The 23,805-nt window shown below is 36.5% G+C and overlaps 1 protein-coding gene across 3 annotated transcripts in view; it reads left to right on the top strand.

Annotated features, from left to right (window-relative positions):
* HSPB11 (heat shock protein family B (small) member 11) overlaps positions 1 to 21,534 on the top strand; it is a 30,642-nt gene extending 9,108 nt beyond the window's left edge. For all 3 annotated transcript variants that reach the window (XM_030324260.1, XM_030324258.1, XM_030324259.1), the window contains 5 exons: positions 925 to 1,037; positions 12,903 to 13,009; positions 14,876 to 14,944; positions 19,127 to 19,170; positions 21,325 to 21,534. In XM_030324260.1, coding sequence (XP_030180120.1) covers positions 940 to 1,037; positions 12,903 to 13,009; positions 14,876 to 14,944; positions 19,127 to 19,170; positions 21,325 to 21,438 — 432 coding nt within the window. In that variant the 5' untranslated portion in view covers positions 925 to 939 and the 3' untranslated portion in view covers positions 21,439 to 21,534. The remainder of the gene's footprint in view (positions 1 to 924; positions 1,038 to 12,902; positions 13,010 to 14,875; positions 14,945 to 19,126; positions 19,171 to 21,324) is intronic.
* Positions 21,535 to 23,805: the final 2,271 nt, after the last annotated feature.

The raw sequence follows: 23,805 nt of genomic DNA, 5'->3' as shown, positions 1-23,805 counted from the left end.
GGGTTTGAGCCTCATGTCAGGCTCCGCACTGACAGTGCGGAGCCTGCTTGGGATTCTCTCTCTGTCTCTGTCTCTCTCTCTCTCTCTCTCTGCCCCTCCCCCACTCACTCTCTCTGCCTCTATCTCAAAATAAATAAATAAACTTAAAAAATTAAAAAAATAAATTTCAGAAATATAACAATATAAATAATTTTTTAAATTTACTCAGTAATTCAGTGAAAAAGAATGAAATCTTGGCATTTGCAACAACATGGATAGAACTGGAGGGTATTATGCTGAGTAAAATAAGTCAGTTGAAGAAAGACAGGTATCACATGATTTCACTCATGTGGAATTTGAGAAACTTGACAGATGATCATAAGGGAAGGGTAGGAAAAATAAGATAAAAACAGAGAGGGAGGCAAACCAGAAGAAACCCTTAATACAGAGAACAAACTGAGGGTAGATGGGGATGGGGAAAATGGGTGATGGGCATTAAGGAGGGCACTTGTTGGGATGAGATTGGGTGTTACATATAAGTATGAATCACTGGATTCTACTCCTGAAGCCAAGACCACACTGTATGTTAACTAATTTGAGAATAAAGTATTTAAAAATTTACCCATTAATTCATGCCACTTTAGCTGGTTAATTGGTTCTATATCATTATTGAGGACTTTTAATTTTAGAATCAGAGAAATGATGTCAGAGTAGTCAGTCTTGTTTTGTGGAGTTAGAGTAGTAGAAATAATCATTTTCTTACAGATTACTGCTGGGAGAGGTTAGAAGTTTACTTATGTAAATAAACGTTAGAGTCCTTTTCACTTGTTGAATAGCTTGGTTGTTAAGCTGTGTGCTAGGCAACAGGCTTTCTCTGTCTTCCTTTTCTCAGATCAAGTTCAGAGAATCAAGAATTTACTATTTTTATTATTGTTTCATTTGCAGATTAAACACTTTAAGATGAAAAAAATTGACCTGTGTTTGAGCTCTGAGGGGGCGGAAGTGATTTTAGCTACATCAAGTGATGAAAAACACCCTCCTGAAAATATGATTGATGGGTAAGAGTTACTATTTTTTCTTCCTTAAAGTCTTGATAGTAGGTCAGTGAACCCCTTGAGTACTGGGACTATGCTTTGCAACAACCAGAACTTTTTAAATTTTTTTTTTTTTTCAACGTTTATTTTTGGGACAGAGAGAGACAGAGCATGAACGGGGGAGGGGCAGAGAGAGAGGGAGACACAGAATCGGAAACAGGCTCCAGGCTCCGAGCCATCAGCCCAGAGCCTGACGCGGGGCTCGAACTCACGGACCGCGAGATCGTGACCTGGCTGAAGTCGGACGCTTAACCGACTGCGCCACCCAGGCGCCCCACAACCAGAACTTTTAAACATAGTTTAATAAATGTTTGGTGAAGTATATTACTTGACAATGTTCACCTTTGGTACCATTCCTGAAACCAATTCAGTTGTGTATATTTAGGTTTCTGATCCTTTCTTTATAATTCTTAAACAGACCTTTTATACAAATAGTTTTTTATGAAGCTGTTTAACAAGGCAAAACTTCAAACAAACAACTACCTCATTTTATGGAAGAGTACATTTTAATATCTGGTTATGATTTTATTCCAAGTTTTTTTTTAGTTTATAGGAATAAAAACATTGTAACTTCTCATCTACTGCCTATGTCCTTAGTGGTCTAAGCAACATCTTTGCTAAACTGAATGCTTAACTTCCTGCTATCCACATGCATTGTTTGGTTCTCAGCTTCTTGTTATCATTCCAATTTCCTCTCTTCACTGTGTTAGAGCTTATTCTAGGCAGAGATAAATATCATTCTCAGGCTTTTGAATTCCAAGAAAAAGTAGTTAGTGGGAAATGTCCTTTTTTAATAGTTGTGACCATTTTATTACTTTCTTGAATTCTCTTTCTAGATATCTGTACAATGGCCAGAGTTTGACTCATAGAATCATATAATTTTAGAGCTGGAAGGACTTAGGAATTTATCTTAGGTAAACGTTTTATTTTAGACTTGTAGTAAGAGAAGTCTAAAGAGATCAAGTACTAGTTTTAATTATTGAAGGCAGAGCCAGTTATAACGCGGATCTTGTGGTTTTTGTGTGTGTGTTTTACTGTGAACCCCATGTATCTAGATAAAATTCTAGCAATTCAACCTCTTCCTTTAAGCCTAGTTATCTCCTGTCTGACATCTGTCCCTTTGCCCTCACGTAAGATTAATTTACCTTTGTGTTGGTCTGTAAAAGAATTTAGTATATACCTCTATTACCTTATTCCTTTATTATATGATTATTTATTTTGAATGTTTGTGTCCTCTCTTAACTATGAATTCCTACAAGTTAGAGACTATGACTTACTCAAATACTGTGACTTACTTAAAATAATTGTTGAGTAGCTTGAATTTGACCATCAACTATCAAACTCAAATTATATTGGAAAGTAGCTGAGGACACACACACACACACACACACACACACACACACATGCATGTATTACTTTATATTTGCATAGGGCTTTATAGTTTCATAGATGTTATGTCATTTGACCCTCACCATAAGCTTGGGAAATAAGAGGCAAGATATTTTACAAATGTATTTTCAATCCATTGTAAAGATGAGGAAAAGGATAATCAGAGATAAAGATGACTTATTCAGAATTACACAGATAACCAAGTGGTGGAATCAAGATTAACACTCATGTCTTTTAACTCCTAGTTTGGGGTTCTTTGTACCATACTATCATAAGTCAAACTTTGGTTTGAATCCGAAACTCAGTATCTGTTTTTTTGCCTGTGCCTCTTAATCCTTCGTCTTTTACTTCCTAAAGTTCAGGTAATAGTTATTTATCCCACTCTGCCTTGGAGTAGAGAAATTAATGTGGGGACTGCTGTGAGGATACACAGACATAAAAAGATTCACCTTAAGTTGTTTTCAGAAATAGAGATCTTTCCAAAGATCAGTCCATATTAATGAATGATTAAGGACATCATACTTAATTAGACAAAACCCTTAGTACGGAAAACTATATGGAATAAAAGTAGTTACTGGACCTGACAGCTAAGCAGAACACATCAGAGACTTTTAATGCATATGCATTTCCAATAAATACAATTAGACTTTATACAGTAGATATTAAAAATTATTCTCTGCTCATGGGTTAGTTTGTCTAAATGGAAGTAACCATAGAATTATTTGGGGAAAACAATGCCATAAATTTGCCCCCATTAGGCAGTTCTCCCAACTCTCAATTTCCTCAGGAATCAGAGTTAAAGAAAGTGATTATATTTCTACTTGCCTTTGACTCTATTTTTGCTCTCTGATATTTAATATATCAATGAAAAAGGAGAAAGGAAGTTCTGCACTAGAAAAAAACGAGTGAAGAGAAAAGGGAGACGGAGAATTAGTCCTTTCAGCATAATATAGAAGAATACTAGATTTACAATTAAAACCCTGGTGGGGGTGCCTGGGTGGCTCAGTCAGTTAAGCATCCAACTCTTGATCTTAGCTCAGGTCATGATCTCACAGGTCATGAGATAGAGCCCCTCTGTGCTGACAGCACAGAGCTTGGGATTCTTTATCTCTGTCTCTCTGCCCCTCCCCAACTTGCGTGCATGCACACTCTCTCTCTCTCAAAAAAAAAAAAAAAAAAAAAAACCACACAAAAAAAACAACTTTAAAATTCCTGGTGGAGTGAACTATATGTGTTAACTTGGACTAAAAGTATATCTTTGAGCCTCACTTCTCTGATCTGCAAAATGGAGATAACACTACCTACACTGACTACCTCAGAGTTGTGAAAAAAATCACTTGAGATAATAGATGTTAAAATAGATGTTAAAGCCTTATTTAAAAGAAAACTACCATTTTTATGACTTCGTTATACCTAACTATGAGAATTCAGTCATATGCCATTTAAAAATCTATTTATTTATTTATTTAAAAAATTTCAGTATGATTAACATATTAATCATATGCTATATTAATTTCAGGTGTAAAATAGAGTGATTTAACAATTCTGTACATTACTCACTGCCCTTAATCCCCTTCACCTATTTTAACCCATCCCCTAATCCACTTCCCTTCTGGCAACTAACTACCGGTTTGTTCTCTGTATATTAGTCTGGTTTTTTTGTTTGTTTCTAGAAAAGAAACATTTGTTTGTTTGTTTTTTAATTCACATATTAGTAAAATCATATGGTATTTGTCTTTCTCTGACTTATTTCACTTAGCATTATACTCTCTAGCTCCACCCATGTGTTGCAGATGACAAGATTTCATTCTTTTTTATGGCTGACTAATATTGCATTGTATATATGTACCATATCTTCTTTATCCATTCATCTATGGATGGATACTTGAGTTGCTTCCATATCCTGGCTATTAATAAATAATGCTGCAATAAACAGAGTGGTGCTTTTGTCTTCTTGAATTAGTGTTTTCATTTTCTCTGGGTAAATACCCAGTAGTGGAATTACTGGATCTTATGGTGATTCTATCTTTAGTTTTTTGAGCAACCTCTATACTGTTTTCCACCATGATGGCACTGGTTTTAATTCCCACCAACAGTGCACAAGGGTTCCTTTTTGTCCACATCCTTGCCAACACCTCTTGCTTCTTGTGTTGTTGATTTCAACCATTCTGACAGGTGTGAGGTGGTATCTCATTGTGGTTTTGATTTGCATTTCCCTGATGATGAGTGATGTTGAGCATCTTTTGAGGGTCTGTTGGCCATCTGGATATCTTTGTAGAAATATCTGTTCATGTCTTCTGCCTATTTTTAATTGGATTATTTGGGGTTTTTTTAGTGTTAAATTGTATGAATTCTTTATATATTTTGGATATTAACCCCTTATTGGATATATCATTTGCAAATATATTCTCCCATTGAGTGTGTTCTCTTTTTGTTTTGTTAATGGTTTCCTTTGTTATACAAAAGCTTTTTATTTGGTTTAGTCCTAATAGTTTAATTTTGCTTTTGTTTCTCTTGCCAAAGGGAATATATCTATAAAAATGTTTCTACAGCTGATTTCAAGAGATTACTGCCTATGTTTTTGTTTTTTTTTTAAATTTTGGGGGGGGGCGCCTGTGTGGCTCAGTCGGTTGAGCATCCGACTTCGGCTCAGGTCATGATCTTACGGCTCGTAAGTTCTAGCCCTGCGGCAGGCTCTGTGTGTTGACAGCTCAGAGCCTGGAGCCTGCTTCAGATGCTGGGTCTCACTTTCTGTCTGCCTCTCCCCTGCTTGCACTATCTCTCTCTCTCTCTGTCTCTCAAAATAAATAAACATTAAATTTTAAAAAATTATTAAAAAAATAATACATTTTCTTTATGTTTTAATTTTATTTTTGAGAGTACAAGTGGGGGAGGGGCAGAGAGAGAGAGGGAGACACAGAATCTAAAGTAGGCTCTAGGGTCTGAGCTGTTGGTATAGAGCCCAATGCGGGGCTCAAATTCATGGACTGTGCTGGGTTTGGAGCCTGTTTAAGATTTCTTTCCCTTTCTCTCTGCCCCTTCCCCATATGCTCTTTCTCTCTTTTCCTCTCTCTAAATAAATAGATAGATAGATAGATAGATAGATAGATAGATAGATAAAATAAATAAAATAAAAGGTACAATTTATTGGCTTCCAGCATATTCACAGTTATACACCTATCTCCATAATCAATTTTAGAGCATTTCATTACTCTCCATTGCAACTCATCTTATATTCCCCCATCCCCATCAGCCCTAGGCTCTCAATAATCTACTTTATGTTATATCTCTATAGATTTGCCTTTCAGAGATTTAATGTAAATGGAATCATACATATGGTCTTTTGTGACTAGCTTCTTTCACTTACATGTTTTCTTTTTTTTTCTTAAAAAAATTTTTTTAACGTTTATTTACTTTTTGAGAGAGACAGAGCATGAGCAGGGGAGGGGCAGAGGGAGTCACAGATTCCAAAACAGGCTCCAGGCTCTGCGCTGACAGTTCAGATCATGGGGCTCGAACTCATAAGAAATTATGACCTGAGCCGAAGTCGGATGCTTAACCGACTGAGCCACCCAAGTGCCCCTCACTGACATGTTTTCAAGTTTCATCCATGTTATAGCACATATCAGTGCTTCATTTATTTTTATTGCCAAGTAATATTCCATTGTACGGATATAGCACATTTTATTTATCCACTCACCAGGCTGATGGATATTCAAGTTTTTTCTACTTTTAAGCTGGATTTTCTCCAGTCTTATTAAAAAATGCCAAGTGACAAACCCAAGAAACTCAGCAAGCCCCAAGCAAGGTAATTACAAAAAGACCATACTGCAGTCTGCTGAAAAGTAAGAAAAATGTTTTTTAAATAGCTGCAGGAAAAAATATATTAACTACAAGGGAACAATAGTACCAGTGACAGCTGACTTTGCATCACAAACAGTGGAACACAGGTGACAGTGGAACAAAATCTTAAATCTTAAATGCTGAAAAAAGAAACAACAGAAAACCCCTGTCAACTCAGAATTCTGTATCTAGCTAATATATTCTTCAAAATTCAGGGCGAAATAGAAACATTTTATTCATCACAACTAGCCCTGCATCACAGGAAATGCTAAAGGAAGTTCTGCATGTTGAAGTGTTGTAATACTAAATGGAAATTCAAATCTGAGGAAGAAATTAGGTACATTGGAAATTGTAAATATTTGGGTGGATGTAAAAAACTATCCTTTTTCTTTTAATTTTTTAAAAAATTCAACTAGCCATGTAATGGGGAAAAAGACACATTGTACTGTGGGATTTATTATATACATATAGTAGTAAATGTTATGTATGTGAATGTAAAATACATGAAAATAATGGCACACAAGTGGAGTTCAATGTAAATTGACTATCGTGAGGTTATTATGACCTTGAGAATAGCCACACACCAAAAAAAGAGATATAAAACCAATAGAAAATTAAATGGAATTTTAGGGTTTTTTATTCGGTCAAAAGTAGATAAGAAAGGAGAAATAGAACAAGAAAAAAATAGATGGGAGGGCAAATAGAAAATGAATAGCAAGATGGTAGACTTAAATCCAACCATAGCAATAATTACATTAAATGCCAATGGGCTAGCCATTTTAATTAAATGGCAGAAATTGTCAGACTGGATAAAGGGACAATACCCATGTATATGCTGTCTGCACGAGATGTACCTTAAGTATAAAGTCACAAATAGGTTGAAAATAAGAGGATGAAATAGATGCATTCTATAAACAATAAACATAGGAAAGTAACTGGCTATATTCATACTAGACAAAGTAGAATGGAAAAGAGGAGAATTACCAGAGCTAAAGGGGACATTTTACAAGGTGTGAGCATCTTTTCATCAGGAAGAGATAATAATCCTAAATGTATACTGACCTAATAATAGATCTTCAAAATTTATAAAGCAAAAACTGACAGATGAAAGAGAAATAGACAAATCCATAATCATACTTGAAGATTTTAACAACTTTCTTTCAGTAATGGTAAAGCAGCCAGATGAAAAATCTAAAGATACAGATAGTAAAGGCATAGTAAAGATAGAATGATCTGCACAATACTGTCAGTCACCTTGACTAAACTGACATTTATACAACACTATAATCAACAATGGCACAGGGAACAAGTATACATTAAACATTCACTAAAATGTACTGGGGCATAAAATCTCAATAAATGTCAAAAGATTCAGATCTTAGGGAATATATTTTCCAAAAAATGGTAAACATGTGAGATGATGGTTGTGTTCTTTATTGTGGTCATGATTTTACAACATATACACGTATCAAATCATCATGTTGTATACATTAAACTTATGCAATGTTGTTATGTTGAATATATTGCAATAAAGCTGGAGAAAAGAATTTGTTCTCTGACCACTATGTAAGTAAATTACAAATAAATTTTAAATAGACATCTGGAAGAATATCTCTGAAACTTAGATTTTAAGCATGGCACTTCTAAATAACCCATGGGTCAAAGAAGAAATCACAAGGTATATTAGAAAATATTTTTAACTGAATGATGATGAAAACACAATATATTCACATTTGTAGATGCAGCTAATGTGGGTGATTCCAGGGAAATTTATAGCATAAATATTTTCTATTATAAAGAATTTTTAAGAACCAACAAATAAATTTCCACCTTAGGAAGCTAGATAAAGAAGAGCAAAGTATACCCAAAGAATGTAGAAGAAAATAAATAATAAAGAGCAGAAATCAATGAAATAGAAAATAGACAATTAGAAAAAATTAACAAAGCCAAAATTGATTATCTGAAGGGATTAATAAAAGTTATAGACCACTAGTAAGATTGACCAAGAAAGAATAGAGAAAATATAAATTACCAGTACCAGCAATGAAAGAAGCAATATTGGGTTCCCTGGGTGGCCCAGTCAGTTAAGCATCCAACTTTGGCTTGGGTCATGATCTCACAGTTCATGAGTTCAAGCCCCATGTTGGGCTCTATGCTGACAGCTCAGAGCCTGGAGCCTGCTTTAGATTCTGTGTCTCCCTCTCCCTTTGCCCCTCCCCTGCTTGTGCTCTGTCTCTCTCTCTCTCTCTCTCAAAAATAAATAAACATTAAAAACATTTTTTAAAAAAAGCAATATCAGTACAGCTTCTAAAAGATTAATAAGTCACTATCAAGGACAAATTGAAGATATTAAATCATTATGTTGTATGCCTGAAATTAATATGTTAGATGTCAGTTATACCTCAATTTAAAAATATTTTCCATTAGGGGCACCTAGGTGGCTCAGTTAGTTAAGCATCCAACTTCGGCCCAGGTCACGATCTCATGGTTCATGGGTTCGAGCACCACATCAGGCTCTGCACTGAACAGCCCAGAGCCTGGAGCCTGCTTTGGATTCTGTCCCTCCCACTCTGTCTGCCCCTCCCCCACTTGTGCTCTGTCTCTCTCTCTCTCTCTCTCTCTCAAAAATAAATAAACATTAAAAAATGTTTTTAATTAAAAAAGAACAAATTTAGGCTAATAAATTTGACGACTTAAATGGACAGATTCCTTGAAAAACTCAACCTATAAAAATGACAAAAGATGAAAAAGGGTATTTGAATAGCCATGTATCTATCGTAAAGTCTGTCAAATATTTTGAGGAAAAAATAGTATAAATCTTTCAAAAATAGAGGAAGAAACATTTCTCAAATTGTTTTTTATGAGAAGAGTGTAACCCTGAAACTAAAATCTGACAAAAACATTACAAGGAAAGGAAAGGAAGGAAAGGAAACAAGAAACGAAAATTAAAGAACAATATTCTTTATGAACATAGACACAAAAATCCTTATAAACTGAATTCAGCAAATGGAATTAATCCTGGGAATGCAAGGTTGGCATATTTACCACGTTATCATAGGAATACAAGGTTGGGTGTAATTCACCACATTGCCAGAACGAGGGGGAAAAATCAGATGATCATCCCAATAGATGATTTTGACAAAATCCAACATTCATTTATGATAACAGTTCTTAGCAACCAATCAGATTAACCAGTCTGATAAAGTCATCTACTAAACACATTCAGCTTAGTGCTGAAATAATAAATGCTTTCACCCTGAGATTGGAAATAGAGCAAGAATGTTTGCTCTCACCATTTCTATTCAGCATTGTCCTGGAGGTTTTAAACCATGCAATAAGGAAAAAAAAAGATATAAAAGGCATAAATATTAGAAGGAATAAAATTGTCTCTGTTCACAGATTGCATTGTTTCATCTGAATCTACAAAAAACAAGGAATCTACCAAAGAAAGCCTACTAGAGCTAATAAGTAAATTTAGCAAGGTCAATATATAAAAATCAACTGTATTACTATATAATAGCAGGAAACATTTGGAAACTGAAGTTTAAAAAATTCCATTTACAATAACAGTTAAAATATAAGAGAGTTAAGAATAAATTTAATAAGATACGCAAACATTTACACTGAAAACTATAAAATGTTGCTGAGAAAAATTAAATAAATAGATGAAAAAAATGCACTACATTAATGATTGGAAAATTTCATATTGTCAAGATGCAATTTCTCCCTAACATAACCATCGATTCAGCACAATGTCGATTAAAATCTCAAATGACTTTTTGCATAAAACACAAGTTGATTCTGAAATGTATATGGAAATGGAAGGGTCTCGTCTAGTCAAAATAATCTTGAAAAAGAAGAAAGTTTGAGCACTTATGTGATTTGATTTCAAGATTTAAAAATAACTTACAGTAATCAAAACAGTGTGATATTTTTGTAAAGATAGGTATCTATATCAGTGGGACAGAATAGAAAGCCCAGAAATAGACCCACTTATGCAAGGTCAATTAATTTTATTTCTTTTTTAAATTTTTTTAACGTTTATTTATTTTTGAGAGAGAGAGAGAGAGAGAGAGAGAGAGAGAGCATGAGCAGGGGAGGGGCAGAGAGTGAGGGAGATACAATCTGAAGCAGGCTCCAGGCTCTGAACTGTCAGCACAGGGCCTTACACAGGGCTTGAGCCCACGAATTGTGAGATCATGACCTGAGTTGAAGTCAGATGCTTAACTGACTGAGCCACCCAGATGCCCCAAGGTCAATTAATTTTCAACAGAAGGCTAAGGATATAGAAACAGAACAATGGAATAAAATGGAGGAGGCAGAAATAGATCTACCCATATACAGTCCATTAATTTTAGGCAAAGACATCAAAGCAATTAAATAAGAAAAGGAAAGTCTTTTAGTAAATGGTGCTGGAACAACTGAATAAACATACAAATAAAAATGAACCTCTACCCGTACCTTATACCAAACATAAAAGTTAATTCAAGATGGATCATAGATCTCCACTCAGAGCTAAAATTACTAAGCTTCGAGAAGAAAACATTAGAATGTACCTTCATGACAATGGGGTAAGCAAAGATTTCTTAGGACATAAAAATCACTAAACATAAAAGAAAAAAGTTGTAAAACTGGACTTCACCAAAAATAAAACTTCTACCCGTTGAAAGACACAAGGAGGAAAAGGAAAAGGCAAACTACAGACTGGAAAAAAATATACACAATACATATTATTTCACAAAGGACTCCTACAAAAATATATAGTAATGTACAGTTGACCCTTGAACAACATGGGTTTGAACTGCATGGGATTTTTTTCTGAATAAATATATGTACAGTGGTGTAAACGTATTTTCTTTTCCTGCAGATTTTCTTAACATGTTTTTTACTCTAGCTTACTTTATTGTATCATTATATAGTACATATAACATACAGAATATGTGTTAATTGATTGTGTTGTCAGTAAAGCTTCTGGTAAATACTAGGCTATTAGTAGTTAGGTTTTGGGGGTCAAAAGTTATACATAGATTTTGACTGTGTATCAGGTCGGCAGCCCTAACCCCCACATTGTTCAAGAGTCAACTATATAACCAGTTTAATAATAAAAGAAAAAACACTTAACAGGCATTTCACAAAAGAAAATGTGTGAATGGCCAAAAAGCCCATGAAAAAATGCTTAGCAACATTTGTTATCAGAGAAATGCAAATTAATTATCATTGTAAGACACCATTTTACATCCATTAGCATGGCTAACATTTAAAAGACTGACAACAGCAAGTGTTGACAAGGGTGTGGAGCAACTAGAACCCTCTTACATTGATGGTAGGAGTGTAAAATAGTACAACCACTTTGGAAATCTGACAGCTTCTTGTAAAATTAAATATACCTCTGCCCTGTGACCCAGCATTTCTACTCCTAATAATTACCCAAGAGAAATTGAAAATATGTCCACAAAAACACTTGTATAAGAATGTGTGTAATCACCTATTCATAATACTAAAAAACTGGAAGCAATCCAAATATCTAACAAAATATCAAACAAAAGAATGAGTAACCAAATTTTGGCATAGTCTGTGGTCATAGAAATCAGAGCAGTAATTGCCTAAGGGAGGTAAGAATTGTCTGGAAGGAAAGAGAAGGAAAGTTTCTGGAACAATGGAAATGTTATGTACCTTGATTGAGGTATTGGTTGACCTATATACATTGTCTAAGCTCATTGAATTATAGACTTAAGATAAATTTCACCATAGGTATAAATTTGCCTCCAAAAAAGAAAAAGAAAATAGAAATGGTTATTTCTGTAGGCAGTACTATATATTTAGTTATAGTTATATAGTTATATTTAGTACTATATATTTAATTATATATGTGACTTAAAATTGAGTGCATTTTTTTCTCAACACACATCTATTCTGCATCTACTATGGGTCAGCCATTGTGATAGTTGCTGGGGTATAAAGATAAGTAAGAGAAAGCGGTTTGACTCAGAAAAGTCAGCATCTAGCAGGAGCCATAAAAACACAAGAAATAAGTACCAATGCAAAAATCGATGCTAAGTGCAAAGGAGGCCTGAGGAAGTGATTCTGATTTGTTGGGGCTGAGAGATGGGACCAAAGAGTGAATAAACTTGTAAGGGAAAAAAGGCTTTCGGGTCAAGAGAATCTCGTGAATTAAGTGAGGCACAGAAACATGAGCCTATATGATGTCTTTGCAGAATCTTAATTGGCCCAATGTGACTACAGTAATGAGAGAGGATACTATGATGGGAGACAGTGTACTTTAATAATGGACCAAATTGTACAGGGTCGTAAAATGCCATACTACACAGTCATGTTTATGAGCAATAAGGGGCCACTGAAGGCTTTCAGACCAGAGCGATATCAGTTCTGTTTCTGTGTTTTTAAAAAATAGATCTGCTAGTAGTAAAGAAGAATTATTAAAGTTGGGGAGAGATTAGAGGCAGAAGGAAGAGATAGAAAGGAATTATAAGAATCCAGGGTCATTTATTTTTTTTTAAATACTTATTCACTAGAATTTTGTGATTAAACATTTTTATTTGGCTCTTCCTTTCTCTTTTTCTTTAAAACTAACAATAGGAATCCAGATACATTTTGGACCACAACAGGAATGTTTCCCCAAGAGTTCATTATTTGTTTTCACAAACATGTAAGGATTGAAAGACTTGTAATCCAAAGTTACTTTGGTAAGCATATCATATGTGATTATTCATCATCTTTTAATTTTCCCATAGGCAGAGGGCACATATGTAAACTTTTGGCAAAACAAGTAAACTTCTTGGCAGAACACTAACTTTTTTTGCAGTTTTATGGCTGGGGTGGGAGAGTGAGGAATATGGGTTAACTGCCTTGAGCACAGTTAGCTTCTCTAAAATTGCAAATTTGAAACCCTTCCAAAGTGCATAATAATTTCCATGCAATTTACTATTTGATAATCTTTGGCAAAAGACCTATTATAAACATAAGAAGCCAGCTTGCCAGAACACTAAGTTCTTCAACATCTTTATTCCAGATTCATTTGGCTTGGGGTTCCTCTGTCAAATTCTTTCTGAAAATCTGATAACCCTGATTATTTGCATGGGATAATTTTGATTCTTCTATTAATAATGGCATTTTCTGAGGGGGTTAGGAGGAGACTCTCCCATTGGAACATCATTCTAATCCTGTCTTATGTGTATTTAAGGATAAAGTATTTCAGACAAAGTCATGGCAGGAAACAATATATCCCAGATGGTTCAAATGAATTTATTGATGAGATTACTTACAAAATTATGGTCTGAATAAAGAAACAAATCAGGGATGGTGGGAACATCCTGAAACTGGCTACAGCAATAAGTCATTACCACTCCTGGGATAAGGGATGGAAACAGTGTTATCGGAGCCCAGTGGGAGCTGGAGCCTGTGGCCCAGCAGCAGCTGTAATCATGAAGGGACCCAACCACTGTCAAAGACATGGCATGGAAGCAGGCAGGGAGTGGAGAAAAAACTTGATCTCACTTTGCCACTGCCCTCCAATTTCCTCCCAGTGCCTCCCATTAGCCAAAGCTGACCAGTAGCCAGTGGTGCTGTCTACAGGGATCCTCCCCCTAGGGCGCAGAACAAAGAAGAGAAGAGTGGTTCTGGGGTAGCAGGATCTGGGTTAGGGGTAATGGAGAAAAATCAATGCAGAAGGAAAATGCCTACATTCTGGTTAAGTCTCTCTTCGGACATTAATTTTAGAGGCTCTGGAGTCACACACACCTAAAGTTAGAATTCCACTTTTGGCCCCTACTAGTTGTGTATCATTGAACACTTTGCCTTACTTCTCTAGGGTGCCTGATTTCTCTAAGTCTGTTTCCTCATCAATAAAGTGGATTGGTAATATTTTTTCTCATAAGATTATGGTCAGGAGTGAATGAGTGAATAGGCCTGGCTCACAGTAGTTTCTCTAGTAAATATTTATGACCAAGACCGCTAATAATAATAATAATAATAGTAATAATAATTAATATTATCAGAATATAAAAAAATAATAATTATTATTATTATTATTACCAGTATTCAAAAAACTCTGGATGATACCAATTCAAAGATTCTAGGGGCGCCTGGGTGGCTCAGTCGGTTGAGCGTCCAACTTCGGTTCAGGTCATGATCTCACAGTTCGTGAGTTCCAGCCCTGTGTCAGGCTCTGTGCTGACAGCTCAGAGCCTGGAGCCTGCTTTGGATTTTGTGTCTCCCTCTGTCTCTGCCCCTCCCCTGCTTGCACTCTCTCTCTCTCTGTCTCTCAAAAATAAATAAACTTTAAAAAAATTTTTAAAAAAAGACTCTACTAACTTTGTGTTGTTAGTACATTTATAAGATTATAGTGACATAAGACTGCATTTTACCATTGGGCCCTACAGAAAAACAGAGTATGTGGATGATTTTTCAATGGTGTTTCTGATCCCAGTATTTTGTGCAGTCCCACCAGTGGTTGACACTTTGAAACAGAGGAAAAAAGGAATATAGGGACAGCAACATAAAATCAGGTAGGTAATTAACACTTTATTTATTTTGTTTGCTTACAATGTCAGTGAGGACGTTGAGGATTGAAAAGAGCACCTCTAAAGAGCCAGTTGATTTTGAGCCATGGATTGAAAGAGGTATGTGCTTGTTTTTTACCAGCATTATTCTGATAATGAAGGAGTATTGTCCTTTGATTCTGTATTTCCAATTCGACTGCATTTTGGTGGAAAAAGATGACTCTTGTGATTTATTTAGAGCCCAGAAAAACTCAGGTTTGAATACAAGACTGCTTTTTCACTTACTGGTTATGCAACTGTTACCATGTTAATACTTAATTTTTTGGGGTTTCAGAATCCTTATCTGAAAAATGGTGATGGTAACCTACCATTTAAGGTTTTTGTGAACTTAGTATCTGGCATATGGTAGACAGTAAATGTTAGTTTCTTGTCTTTCCTTCCATCCTAATTAGTGGTACTATTTAATATCATCAGCAGAATTTCCTCGAGTTAAACACAACATACTGCCTTCATGTGTCTATTTCCTTTCCTTCCATGAAAATACCGTGAAAATAATAATAAAGAAATAAAAGGAGTCAGGGCACCTGGGTGGCTTGCTCAGTTGAGTGTCTGACTTCAACTTAGGTCATGATCTCATGGTTTGTGAGTTTGAGGCCCACGTGGGGCTCTTGGCTGTCAGCATGGAGCCCACTTTGGATCCTCTGTATCCCTCTCTGCCCCTCCCCCACTTATGCGAGCACACTCTCTCAAAAATAAGTAAAAAATAAAATAAAGGAAGAAAGAAAGAAGGAAGGAAAAGGAAGCATAAACCTACAAGGGCAAAAAATAAAAGCAAACAAAAACCATAGGAGATCAAAGCAGATGTGAGAGATGGATATTATGGAAGAGAGGATACAGGTGGAAGAGAATTAACTTGTACAGCTGAATGGAGTAAGTTATAACCTAAGTGTCAAGGAGAATATCAGTGTGAAACACACCAGTTTGCCCAAACAGAACCCTAGAAAGGTCTAGAATTTGAATGTAAGAGGTACCATGGAAAGTGCAAGTGAGACAAGGACCAGAAAACAAGGGTGATTAGTTGAATATCTATATATAGAATGTTTGGGCCCTAGGCAAGTTCTCCTATTCCACAAAGCTGGACCACAAACCACTTGCAAGGGGTGACTAGGAACACTGAATGTTGAGGCTCAGCACTCCGGGAGACCAGGCATAATAGAGAAAGCTAAGTGAGGCATGGAGTTGAAAATGGGATTTAAGTGGAAGCCTGCATATTGAATGGTGGGAACTCCTCTGTGCTCTACTATTTATGACAGCAACCAAGAATATAGTCCTGGCCAGGAGACCGAATGATTAATTTTTGGAGAAACTGAATGGCTTTAGAAAAAAGACCTGTGGATACTGACAAAGGCTAGCTTTTTCCTGGCCACCTATTGAAATCCACTAGTCAGTGAGCCTGGTTTCATGCACACAATTTTCAAGTGATTTATTATAAGTAACGAAAGACAGGGGAGCCTGGGTGGCGCAGTTGGTTAAGCGTCCGACTTCAGCCAGGTCACGATCTCGCGGTCCGTGAGTTCGAGCCCCGCGTCAGGCTCTGGGCTGATGGCTCGGAGCCTGGAGCCTGTTTCCGATTCTGTGTCTCCCTCTCTCTCTGCCCCTCCCCCGTTCATGCTCTGTCTCTCTCTGTCCCAAAAGTAAATTAAAAACAAAAACAAAAACAAAAAAAAAGTTGAAATAAGTAACAAAAGACAGCCAAAGATCACAAAGACATTTGGTGAAAGCCTCAAACCCTGAATATGATCAAGCCTTTAGTTCTAATTCCAGTATATAGGAAACAGAGGACAGAGGAACAGATTTAATGAAACCATGAAGAGGCAAGATGACAAAATGTGTGTCATTCTGCATTCTGGTCCCTTCAGTAAGTCTGACGTGGGAAAAAATGGGGGGGAAATTAGTTCAAGATTAAAAGAGACTTAATTCTGATTTGGATAAAGCAACCATAAGAAGACATTTTGGGAACAATTGGAAAATTTGAATGTGGACTGGTTATTATATAATATTAAAGCATTTTAAAAATTATTTTAGTGTTTTTTTATTTTTGAGAGAGAGACAGAGCACGAACGGGGGAGAGGCAGAGAGAGAGGGAGACACAGAATCTGAAGCAGGCTCCAGGCTCCAGCTGTCAGCACAGAGCCCAATGCAGGGCTCAAATCTACAAACCAGGAGATCATGACCTGAGCCAAAGTCAGACACTTAACCGACTGAGCCACCCAGGCGCCCCTAAAGCATTTTTTAATGTTAGTATGATAATAGTATTATGGTTACGTAAGAAAATATCCTTATTATTTAGAGATAGATAATCAAATATTTGGAGGTGAAATGTCATGTTGTCTTAGAACATGCTTTAAAATACTTGAGCAAAAAAAATTCCATAAATTAAGTATACTGAAATGTTAATAAGTATAAAATCAAGATGTTAGGTATATACAGGAATTATATCCTCTCTTCTTTTATGTATGTGAGATTTTCCAATTTTTCATAATTATAAAACTAAACAAATGAAAGAAGAGGTTATTATTAACTCCTGGTAGAGGAGGAATTGTGTAAGAAAGAAAATGGGATCGTAGTCCATTACTCATTTCAGCAGTAAATAACATTTATATAGGCCATAATGTAACCATCAAGTATTGATTTCAAAATTGAGAGGATGGCGGGAGGGAAAAGTTACAGGAGGAAAAGGGAGAGAATATTGGTCTAAGAGACCTAAACTTTCTCCTACCATAATATAAAGTCAGTAAATCATTTACAGATTGAGAAAAGGAATATAAACATGTTACAATTCCAGGAAAAAAAGCTTAAGGAGTTGAAAACATTACCTCTCAGGAGCAGGACTAGCGAAGGAAGAAAGGGTCAGGCAGGGGATTACTATTCATTACCTGAGAGAGAGGTTAGGAAACAAAGTCATGCACCATCTTACTTTCTACAGACTACCCTGTTTGTAGGATGTGCCTTGAAAAAGTATGCATGCTAACTATTCTGATACAAAGAAAGTTAATTTCTAAATTATGACAGTATTTATTATTATAATATTATTATTATATTAATCAAATCATATTTCCAGGGTACCTGGGTGGCTCAGTCGGTTAAGCGTCTGACTTCAGCTCAGGTCACGATCTCACGGTTCGTGAGTTCGAGCCCTGCGTTGGGCTCTGTGCTGACAGCTCGGAGCCTGGAGCCTGCTTTGAATTCTGTGTCTCCCTCTCTCTTTGCCCCTTCCCAGCTCACACTCTGTCTTGGTCTCTCAAAGATAAATAAACATTAAAAAAAAAAAAAAATTCAGGGGCGCCTGGGTGGCTCCATTGGTTGGGCATCTGACTTCGGCTCAGGTCATGATCTCACAGTTCGTGAGTTCGAGCCCCGCATCGGGCTCTGTGCTGACAGCTTAGAGCCTGGAGCATGCTTCAGATTCTGTGTCTCCCTCTCTCTCTGCTCCTCCCCCACTCATGCTCTGTCTCTCTCTCCTTCAAAAATAAGTTAAAAAAACATTAAAAAAAATTCAAATCATGTTTCCAAAAAATGTTTGATGTGATTAACTTGTGATCAACTAAGTTAATGTTTTAAAATTATATAAGTAAAGGTTTTTCAAGTTAGATACCTGAAAAGATCAATTCATGGGCAGCATAATTCAACATCACAGTAAAAATTTAGTGTGAGAAACTGAGCTGTAGTCATGACCCATGAGAGTGGTGATAAGATGGCTCCTTTCAAGGGGCACCTGGGTGGCTCAGTTGGTTAAGCATCCAACTCTTGATTTCGGCTCAGGTCATGATCTCGTGGTTCGTGAATTCAAACCCTGCATCGGGCTCTGCACCAACATCATGGAGCCTGCTTGAGGCTTGAGATTCTCTCTCTGCCCCTTTCCTACTCTCTCTCATGCTCCCTCTCTCTCTCAAAATAAATAAACTTAAAAAAAAAGATGGCTCCTTTCAGGCCTATAATAACTGTTAATAGCTTGATCCTTAAAAGGGATTTCCACATTTTATCCATTCCTTACTTTATATTCCTTTACTGTAATTTCCATTTCCTTTTGTTTATACTTACTAGAGATGGTCTAGAACTCAGTTTATCTTTCATGCTTTTTATATCACATATTCCTATTTTGAAATTGAATTTTAACCCCAAAACCCTGGTAAGTCTGATCTAACTATAGTTTACCAGACATCATGTTTTGCTGAACATAAATTTCAGTAGCTGTCCTCATGTATTTTGGTCCCTAATTCATTTCTGTTAAATTTGCTTTAGATCTAGTCCACACAGAGGGGCAGCTTCAAAATGAAGAAATTATGGTAAGTAAATATACTTGGTAGAGATGAACATTATCTTTAGCCAGCACAATGTATTTAAATTTTAAATCTATCTCTTTAGTCATAAAGTTAATAAATATCTTCCTGTTATATTATAGGTTCTTCATCCAACCAACCAACAGAGAAGGTTATTCTCAATAATATTATATTCTAAATATAGCATTCATAAACTAGGCTCTTGTCTATCGTAGAATGACAGCAAGGATAAAAACAGTTCACTTATTTATCTTTATTTTGTTCATTTGTTTTGAAGTATTTACTTGCTTTGCTTTCTTTCATTTGATTCCGTAGGCCTTTAGAATAGGAATTGAAAAAGGTCGAGATGCCAAAATCGGATGTTAATTTAAGCATGAAAGGACAAGGGAGATTCACATAAGGGGAACTGGAGCATAGGATCAGCAACAAATAAGCCAAAGAGAGATGAGGTGGAAAGAGAACCAGCATTTTTCGACAACATTCCATTGGGCTTTGCTTGTCAAGTGGAATGAATGCCCGTTGATGAAGCTGCTGCCTCATCAGGAGTTTCTCTGTTCCTGCTAGTTTATCAGGCCCTGGTTTTAGACAAACACACAAAAAAGTAAAACAACTGAATGTGGGGTGTTTTTTTGTTTTTTGTTTTTTAGATGATAGTGTTTGTTTAATTAAGATTTCTCTAAATGAGGCTTAAAGTTAAGTTTCCTTCTTTACAACTTACTGGGCGCAGCGTTTCAAAAGATTCTGTAGAAGTTTTTGAATCCTCTTAATTATCTTCTCTACCACCCACATGTGCCCAAGGACTGGAGAGGCCAGTGGGGGGCAGAAAAATGATTAATTAGACAGAATATTAACTGCCTGTTTTTGTCCATCTTTACTAATGGGTTATGATTAGTAAGCTTCTGGTAAGTATTTTGTTTCAGAACTCACTGTGAATCAAGGAGCATTGCAAAATTATATAGAACATTTGGAAAATAGTAAGGGGGAATGGGAAGCTGGAAATCAGCCATGATTTTATTATTAGCCTGCCACAACAGCTTTTATTACACTTTTTTTCTTCTAGTTGCCAATATGCATCACATAGTTATCAAAATGAAGAAGTTTGTATCTTTTTAAACAATATTATATTGCAAGTTTCATAATTAAAATTAAATGTATGAAAATAGGCAAATGTTAACTGATTTCATTTTTCCTCCCTCTGTCATTACAAGTAATACTACAGAGGCCATGTTATGCACGTTCTTGCTACCATGATCGTCACCTTGTGAATTATTCTCTAAGATTAAATTTCAAGGAATAGAATTACTGGGTCCATCAGTGTAGACATGTTTATAGCTGCTTATGTATATTGTCAATTTGCTTTCCAGAGAAATTATATAAATGTGAAAGTATAGTAACGTTTCAGGGTATATAGTCAGAAGAATCATAAAACAAGGGAAATCTAACATGAAAAATACTTCAGAAAGACACTTTTTAAAAATGTTTATTTTTGAGAGAGAGAGGGAATGCAGGCAGGGGAGGGGCAGAGAGAGAAGGGGACCAAGGATCTGAAGTGGCTGTGCCGACAGCATCGAGCCCGATGTGGGGCTTGAACTCATTAACCATGAGATCATGACCTGAGCCGAAGTTGGACGCTCAATTGACTGAGCCACCCAGGTGCCCCATAGAAAGACACTTAAAAAATTAATCAGAGGGGCGCCTGGGTGGCTCAGTCGGTTAAGCGTCCGACTTCGGCTCAGGTCACGATCTCGTGGTATGCAAGTTCGAGCCCCGCGTCGGGCTCTGTGGCTGACTGCTCAGAGCCTGGAGCCTGTTTCAGATTCTGTGTCTCCCTCTCTCTCTGACCCTCCCCCGTTCATGCTCTGTCTCTCTCTGTCTCAAAAATAAATAAACGTTAAAAAAAAAATTAATCAGAAATGTAAAGTTGCAATTGTTAGCTCCACCTGCTTTCTTTTTCATCAAACCAATGCTGATACTTGCCTGATAATACATCAGAGCAACTTCACTGTTATGTGCAGCTGGCTTCTCTTCTGAGTGTTGTAGCTTATATATTATTGTATATTTAGGATATCGTTCTTGCATCAAACCCTTTCTTCTGCTAACTGCCATTCAACAGTTAACTAGAATTGCTAAAAGCACTCATATTGATTTTTTTCTTTACAGGCCCGGGATGGCCACGCCACTTACTTGAGATTCATTATTATATCAGCCTTTGATCATTTTGCATCTGTGCATAGTGTTTCTGCAGAGGGAATAGCAGTCTCAAATCTTTCTTAGTCATTGTAACAAAATACACTTGCATGATTTTTAACAATACATTTATTTAAACATGAAGTTGTCATTGATATACTTTATTAAAGGGACTTGTATCGATCTGTTTCAGTTTTTATTTTCTCTTCACCATTTTGTGCAAAGGAATTGGTTCATTAGTCAGAAGTGTTGGCCACCATGTAGGCTATGAGAAAGCTCTCACTTCTATATACAGCTTAACAAAGGAAATGACTATATGTGAAAACTTAACTGATAATCCGTGGTGTCCTCACAACATCTAACAGGATGCCCCTCAGATATCAGAGCATTAATTTTTTTTTTAGGTTCAGTGCATTAATTTTTTAACTGATGAAAAGGGCTAAGTGAGCAATATAGACACGGAATGTATGAATTCAGAAAAGAGAAAGTACTTATGGGAAGGTTTCATGGAGGCGACATGAGCTGGGTCTTGTAGAACAAATAATTTATTTCTTTTAATTTTATTTTGCCTTGATTTGAAAATCTCAGGGAAGAATTAGGAAAAACATTATCGGACTTCCCATAGACAACCATATTGATATTATTTGATTTTTTGGATAAGTTGGGGAGGTAAGGAATAAAATAAGACAGACTAGAGGGAAATAAAACTTCTCTGAATGTACTTTATTATATAGTTTAACTTTGAAAACATAAATAACCAATATAGCCAAAAAGTAAAAAAAGAAAATCCAGAATATTGAAAAAAAACCCAGAAATGCGTAAACCTAACGTTATCTCAGGTTGATAAACACATAGAAACAATGGCATTAGAACATAGTGTTTTGCCTGTGGGGTTCGTATTAGTTTCTTGGGGCTGCCATAATAATGTACGACAAATTGGGTGGTTTAAAACAATAGAAATTTAGTCTCTGACGGCTCAGGAGGCTACGAGTCAGAAATGAAGGAATTGACAGTGTTTGTTCTTACTGGAGGCTCTGAGGGAGAATCTGTTCTATGCCTTTCTCTTAGTTTCTGGTGTTTCTGGAAATCCTTGGCTTGTAGCACCACAGCTCCACTTTGCCTCTGTCATCATATGGCATGCTGTCTGTATGTCTTCACATCATTCTCCCTCTGTGCATATCTGTTTCTGTGTGTCTTCTCTTCTTATAAGGACATCAGTCCCATATTGAATTAGGGTCCACCCTACTCCAGTGTGACCTCATCTTAACTAATTACATCTGCAATGTATTTTCAAGTAAAGTCACATTCAAGGATTAAGACTTCAACATGTCTTTTTAGAGACCGTTCAACCCACAACACAATCTTAGTGAAATATCTTTATGATAGTTAATTTTGTGTATTATCTTGACTGCGCCACAATGCCCAGATATTTGTTCAAACGTTCTGAATGTTTTACGTGTGGGGGTTTTTCTTGAATGAGATTCACATTTAAATTGGTGGACTTTGAGTAAAGCAGGTTGCCCTCCATAATGTGGGTGGACTTCACCCAATCAGTTGAAGACCTTAATAGAACAAAGACTGACCTTTCCCAGGCAAGAAAGAATTCTGCCAGTGGACAGCTTTTGGACTTGTACTACAACATTAGCTCTTCCCTGGGTCTCCAGCCTGTCAGCCAACCCTACAGATTTTGGACTTGCCAGACTTCATAATCATATGAGCCAATTTCTTAAAATCAATCTCTCCCCCCCCCCATTATCTGTGTGTGTGTGTGTGTGTGTGTATGTGTGTGTGTGTGTATGTATACATACATATATATACACACACACGCACATACACACACACACATATATGATGGGAGGAGAGGAAGGTGGTGGCTATTACTGCTATAATCTACTACAATTAAACACTGTATGCCCCCTGATGTGATGCAACATGAAGCACACAGGCCAGCCTCCGAAGTCCTCATGCCAAAATTACTGAGCCTAAATCGAGTCAAGTTCTAGAGTTCACTTCCATTTCCAGGAAACACGAGGGATGGATAAACAAGTAAAATGACACCAAAAGGAAGCAAATAGACTAGAGGCCATTTTGTAGCTCACTGAAAAGTGCAGAGCTGCGCCTTCCCTGCACAAGGTAAGATATGCTTCCTGGCCTTCTTTGCTTGGGTAGGGCCATGTGACCAATTGTGGGTGATGAGATGAGGGGAAAGTGATTGCTAGGCCGAGCATTTAATTGCCTGCATGAGACACTTCAAAGCTTTTTTTTTTTTTTCTCTGTCACAACAACCGGCCGTGACGTTCTACACAGTAACTACTTCATCAGTCTGGGTCTGGAAGTGAGCCTGGTGATGGCAGGTAGCAGACCTCTCAGCCAGTGTGAGATGGACATACAGAAGGAAAAATAAAGGTTCATCGTTTTAAGTCAATGAAATTTGGAGTATAACCTGGCCTATCC

This window comes from Lynx canadensis, chromosome C1 (genome assembly GCF_007474595.2).
Source record: "Lynx canadensis isolate LIC74 chromosome C1, mLynCan4.pri.v2, whole genome shotgun sequence".
In the NCBI taxonomy this organism is placed as follows: Eukaryota; Metazoa; Chordata; class Mammalia; order Carnivora; family Felidae; genus Lynx; species Lynx canadensis.
Note: the sequence above shows the minus strand (reverse complement) of the source record. Positions and strands in the feature narration are given on the sequence as shown.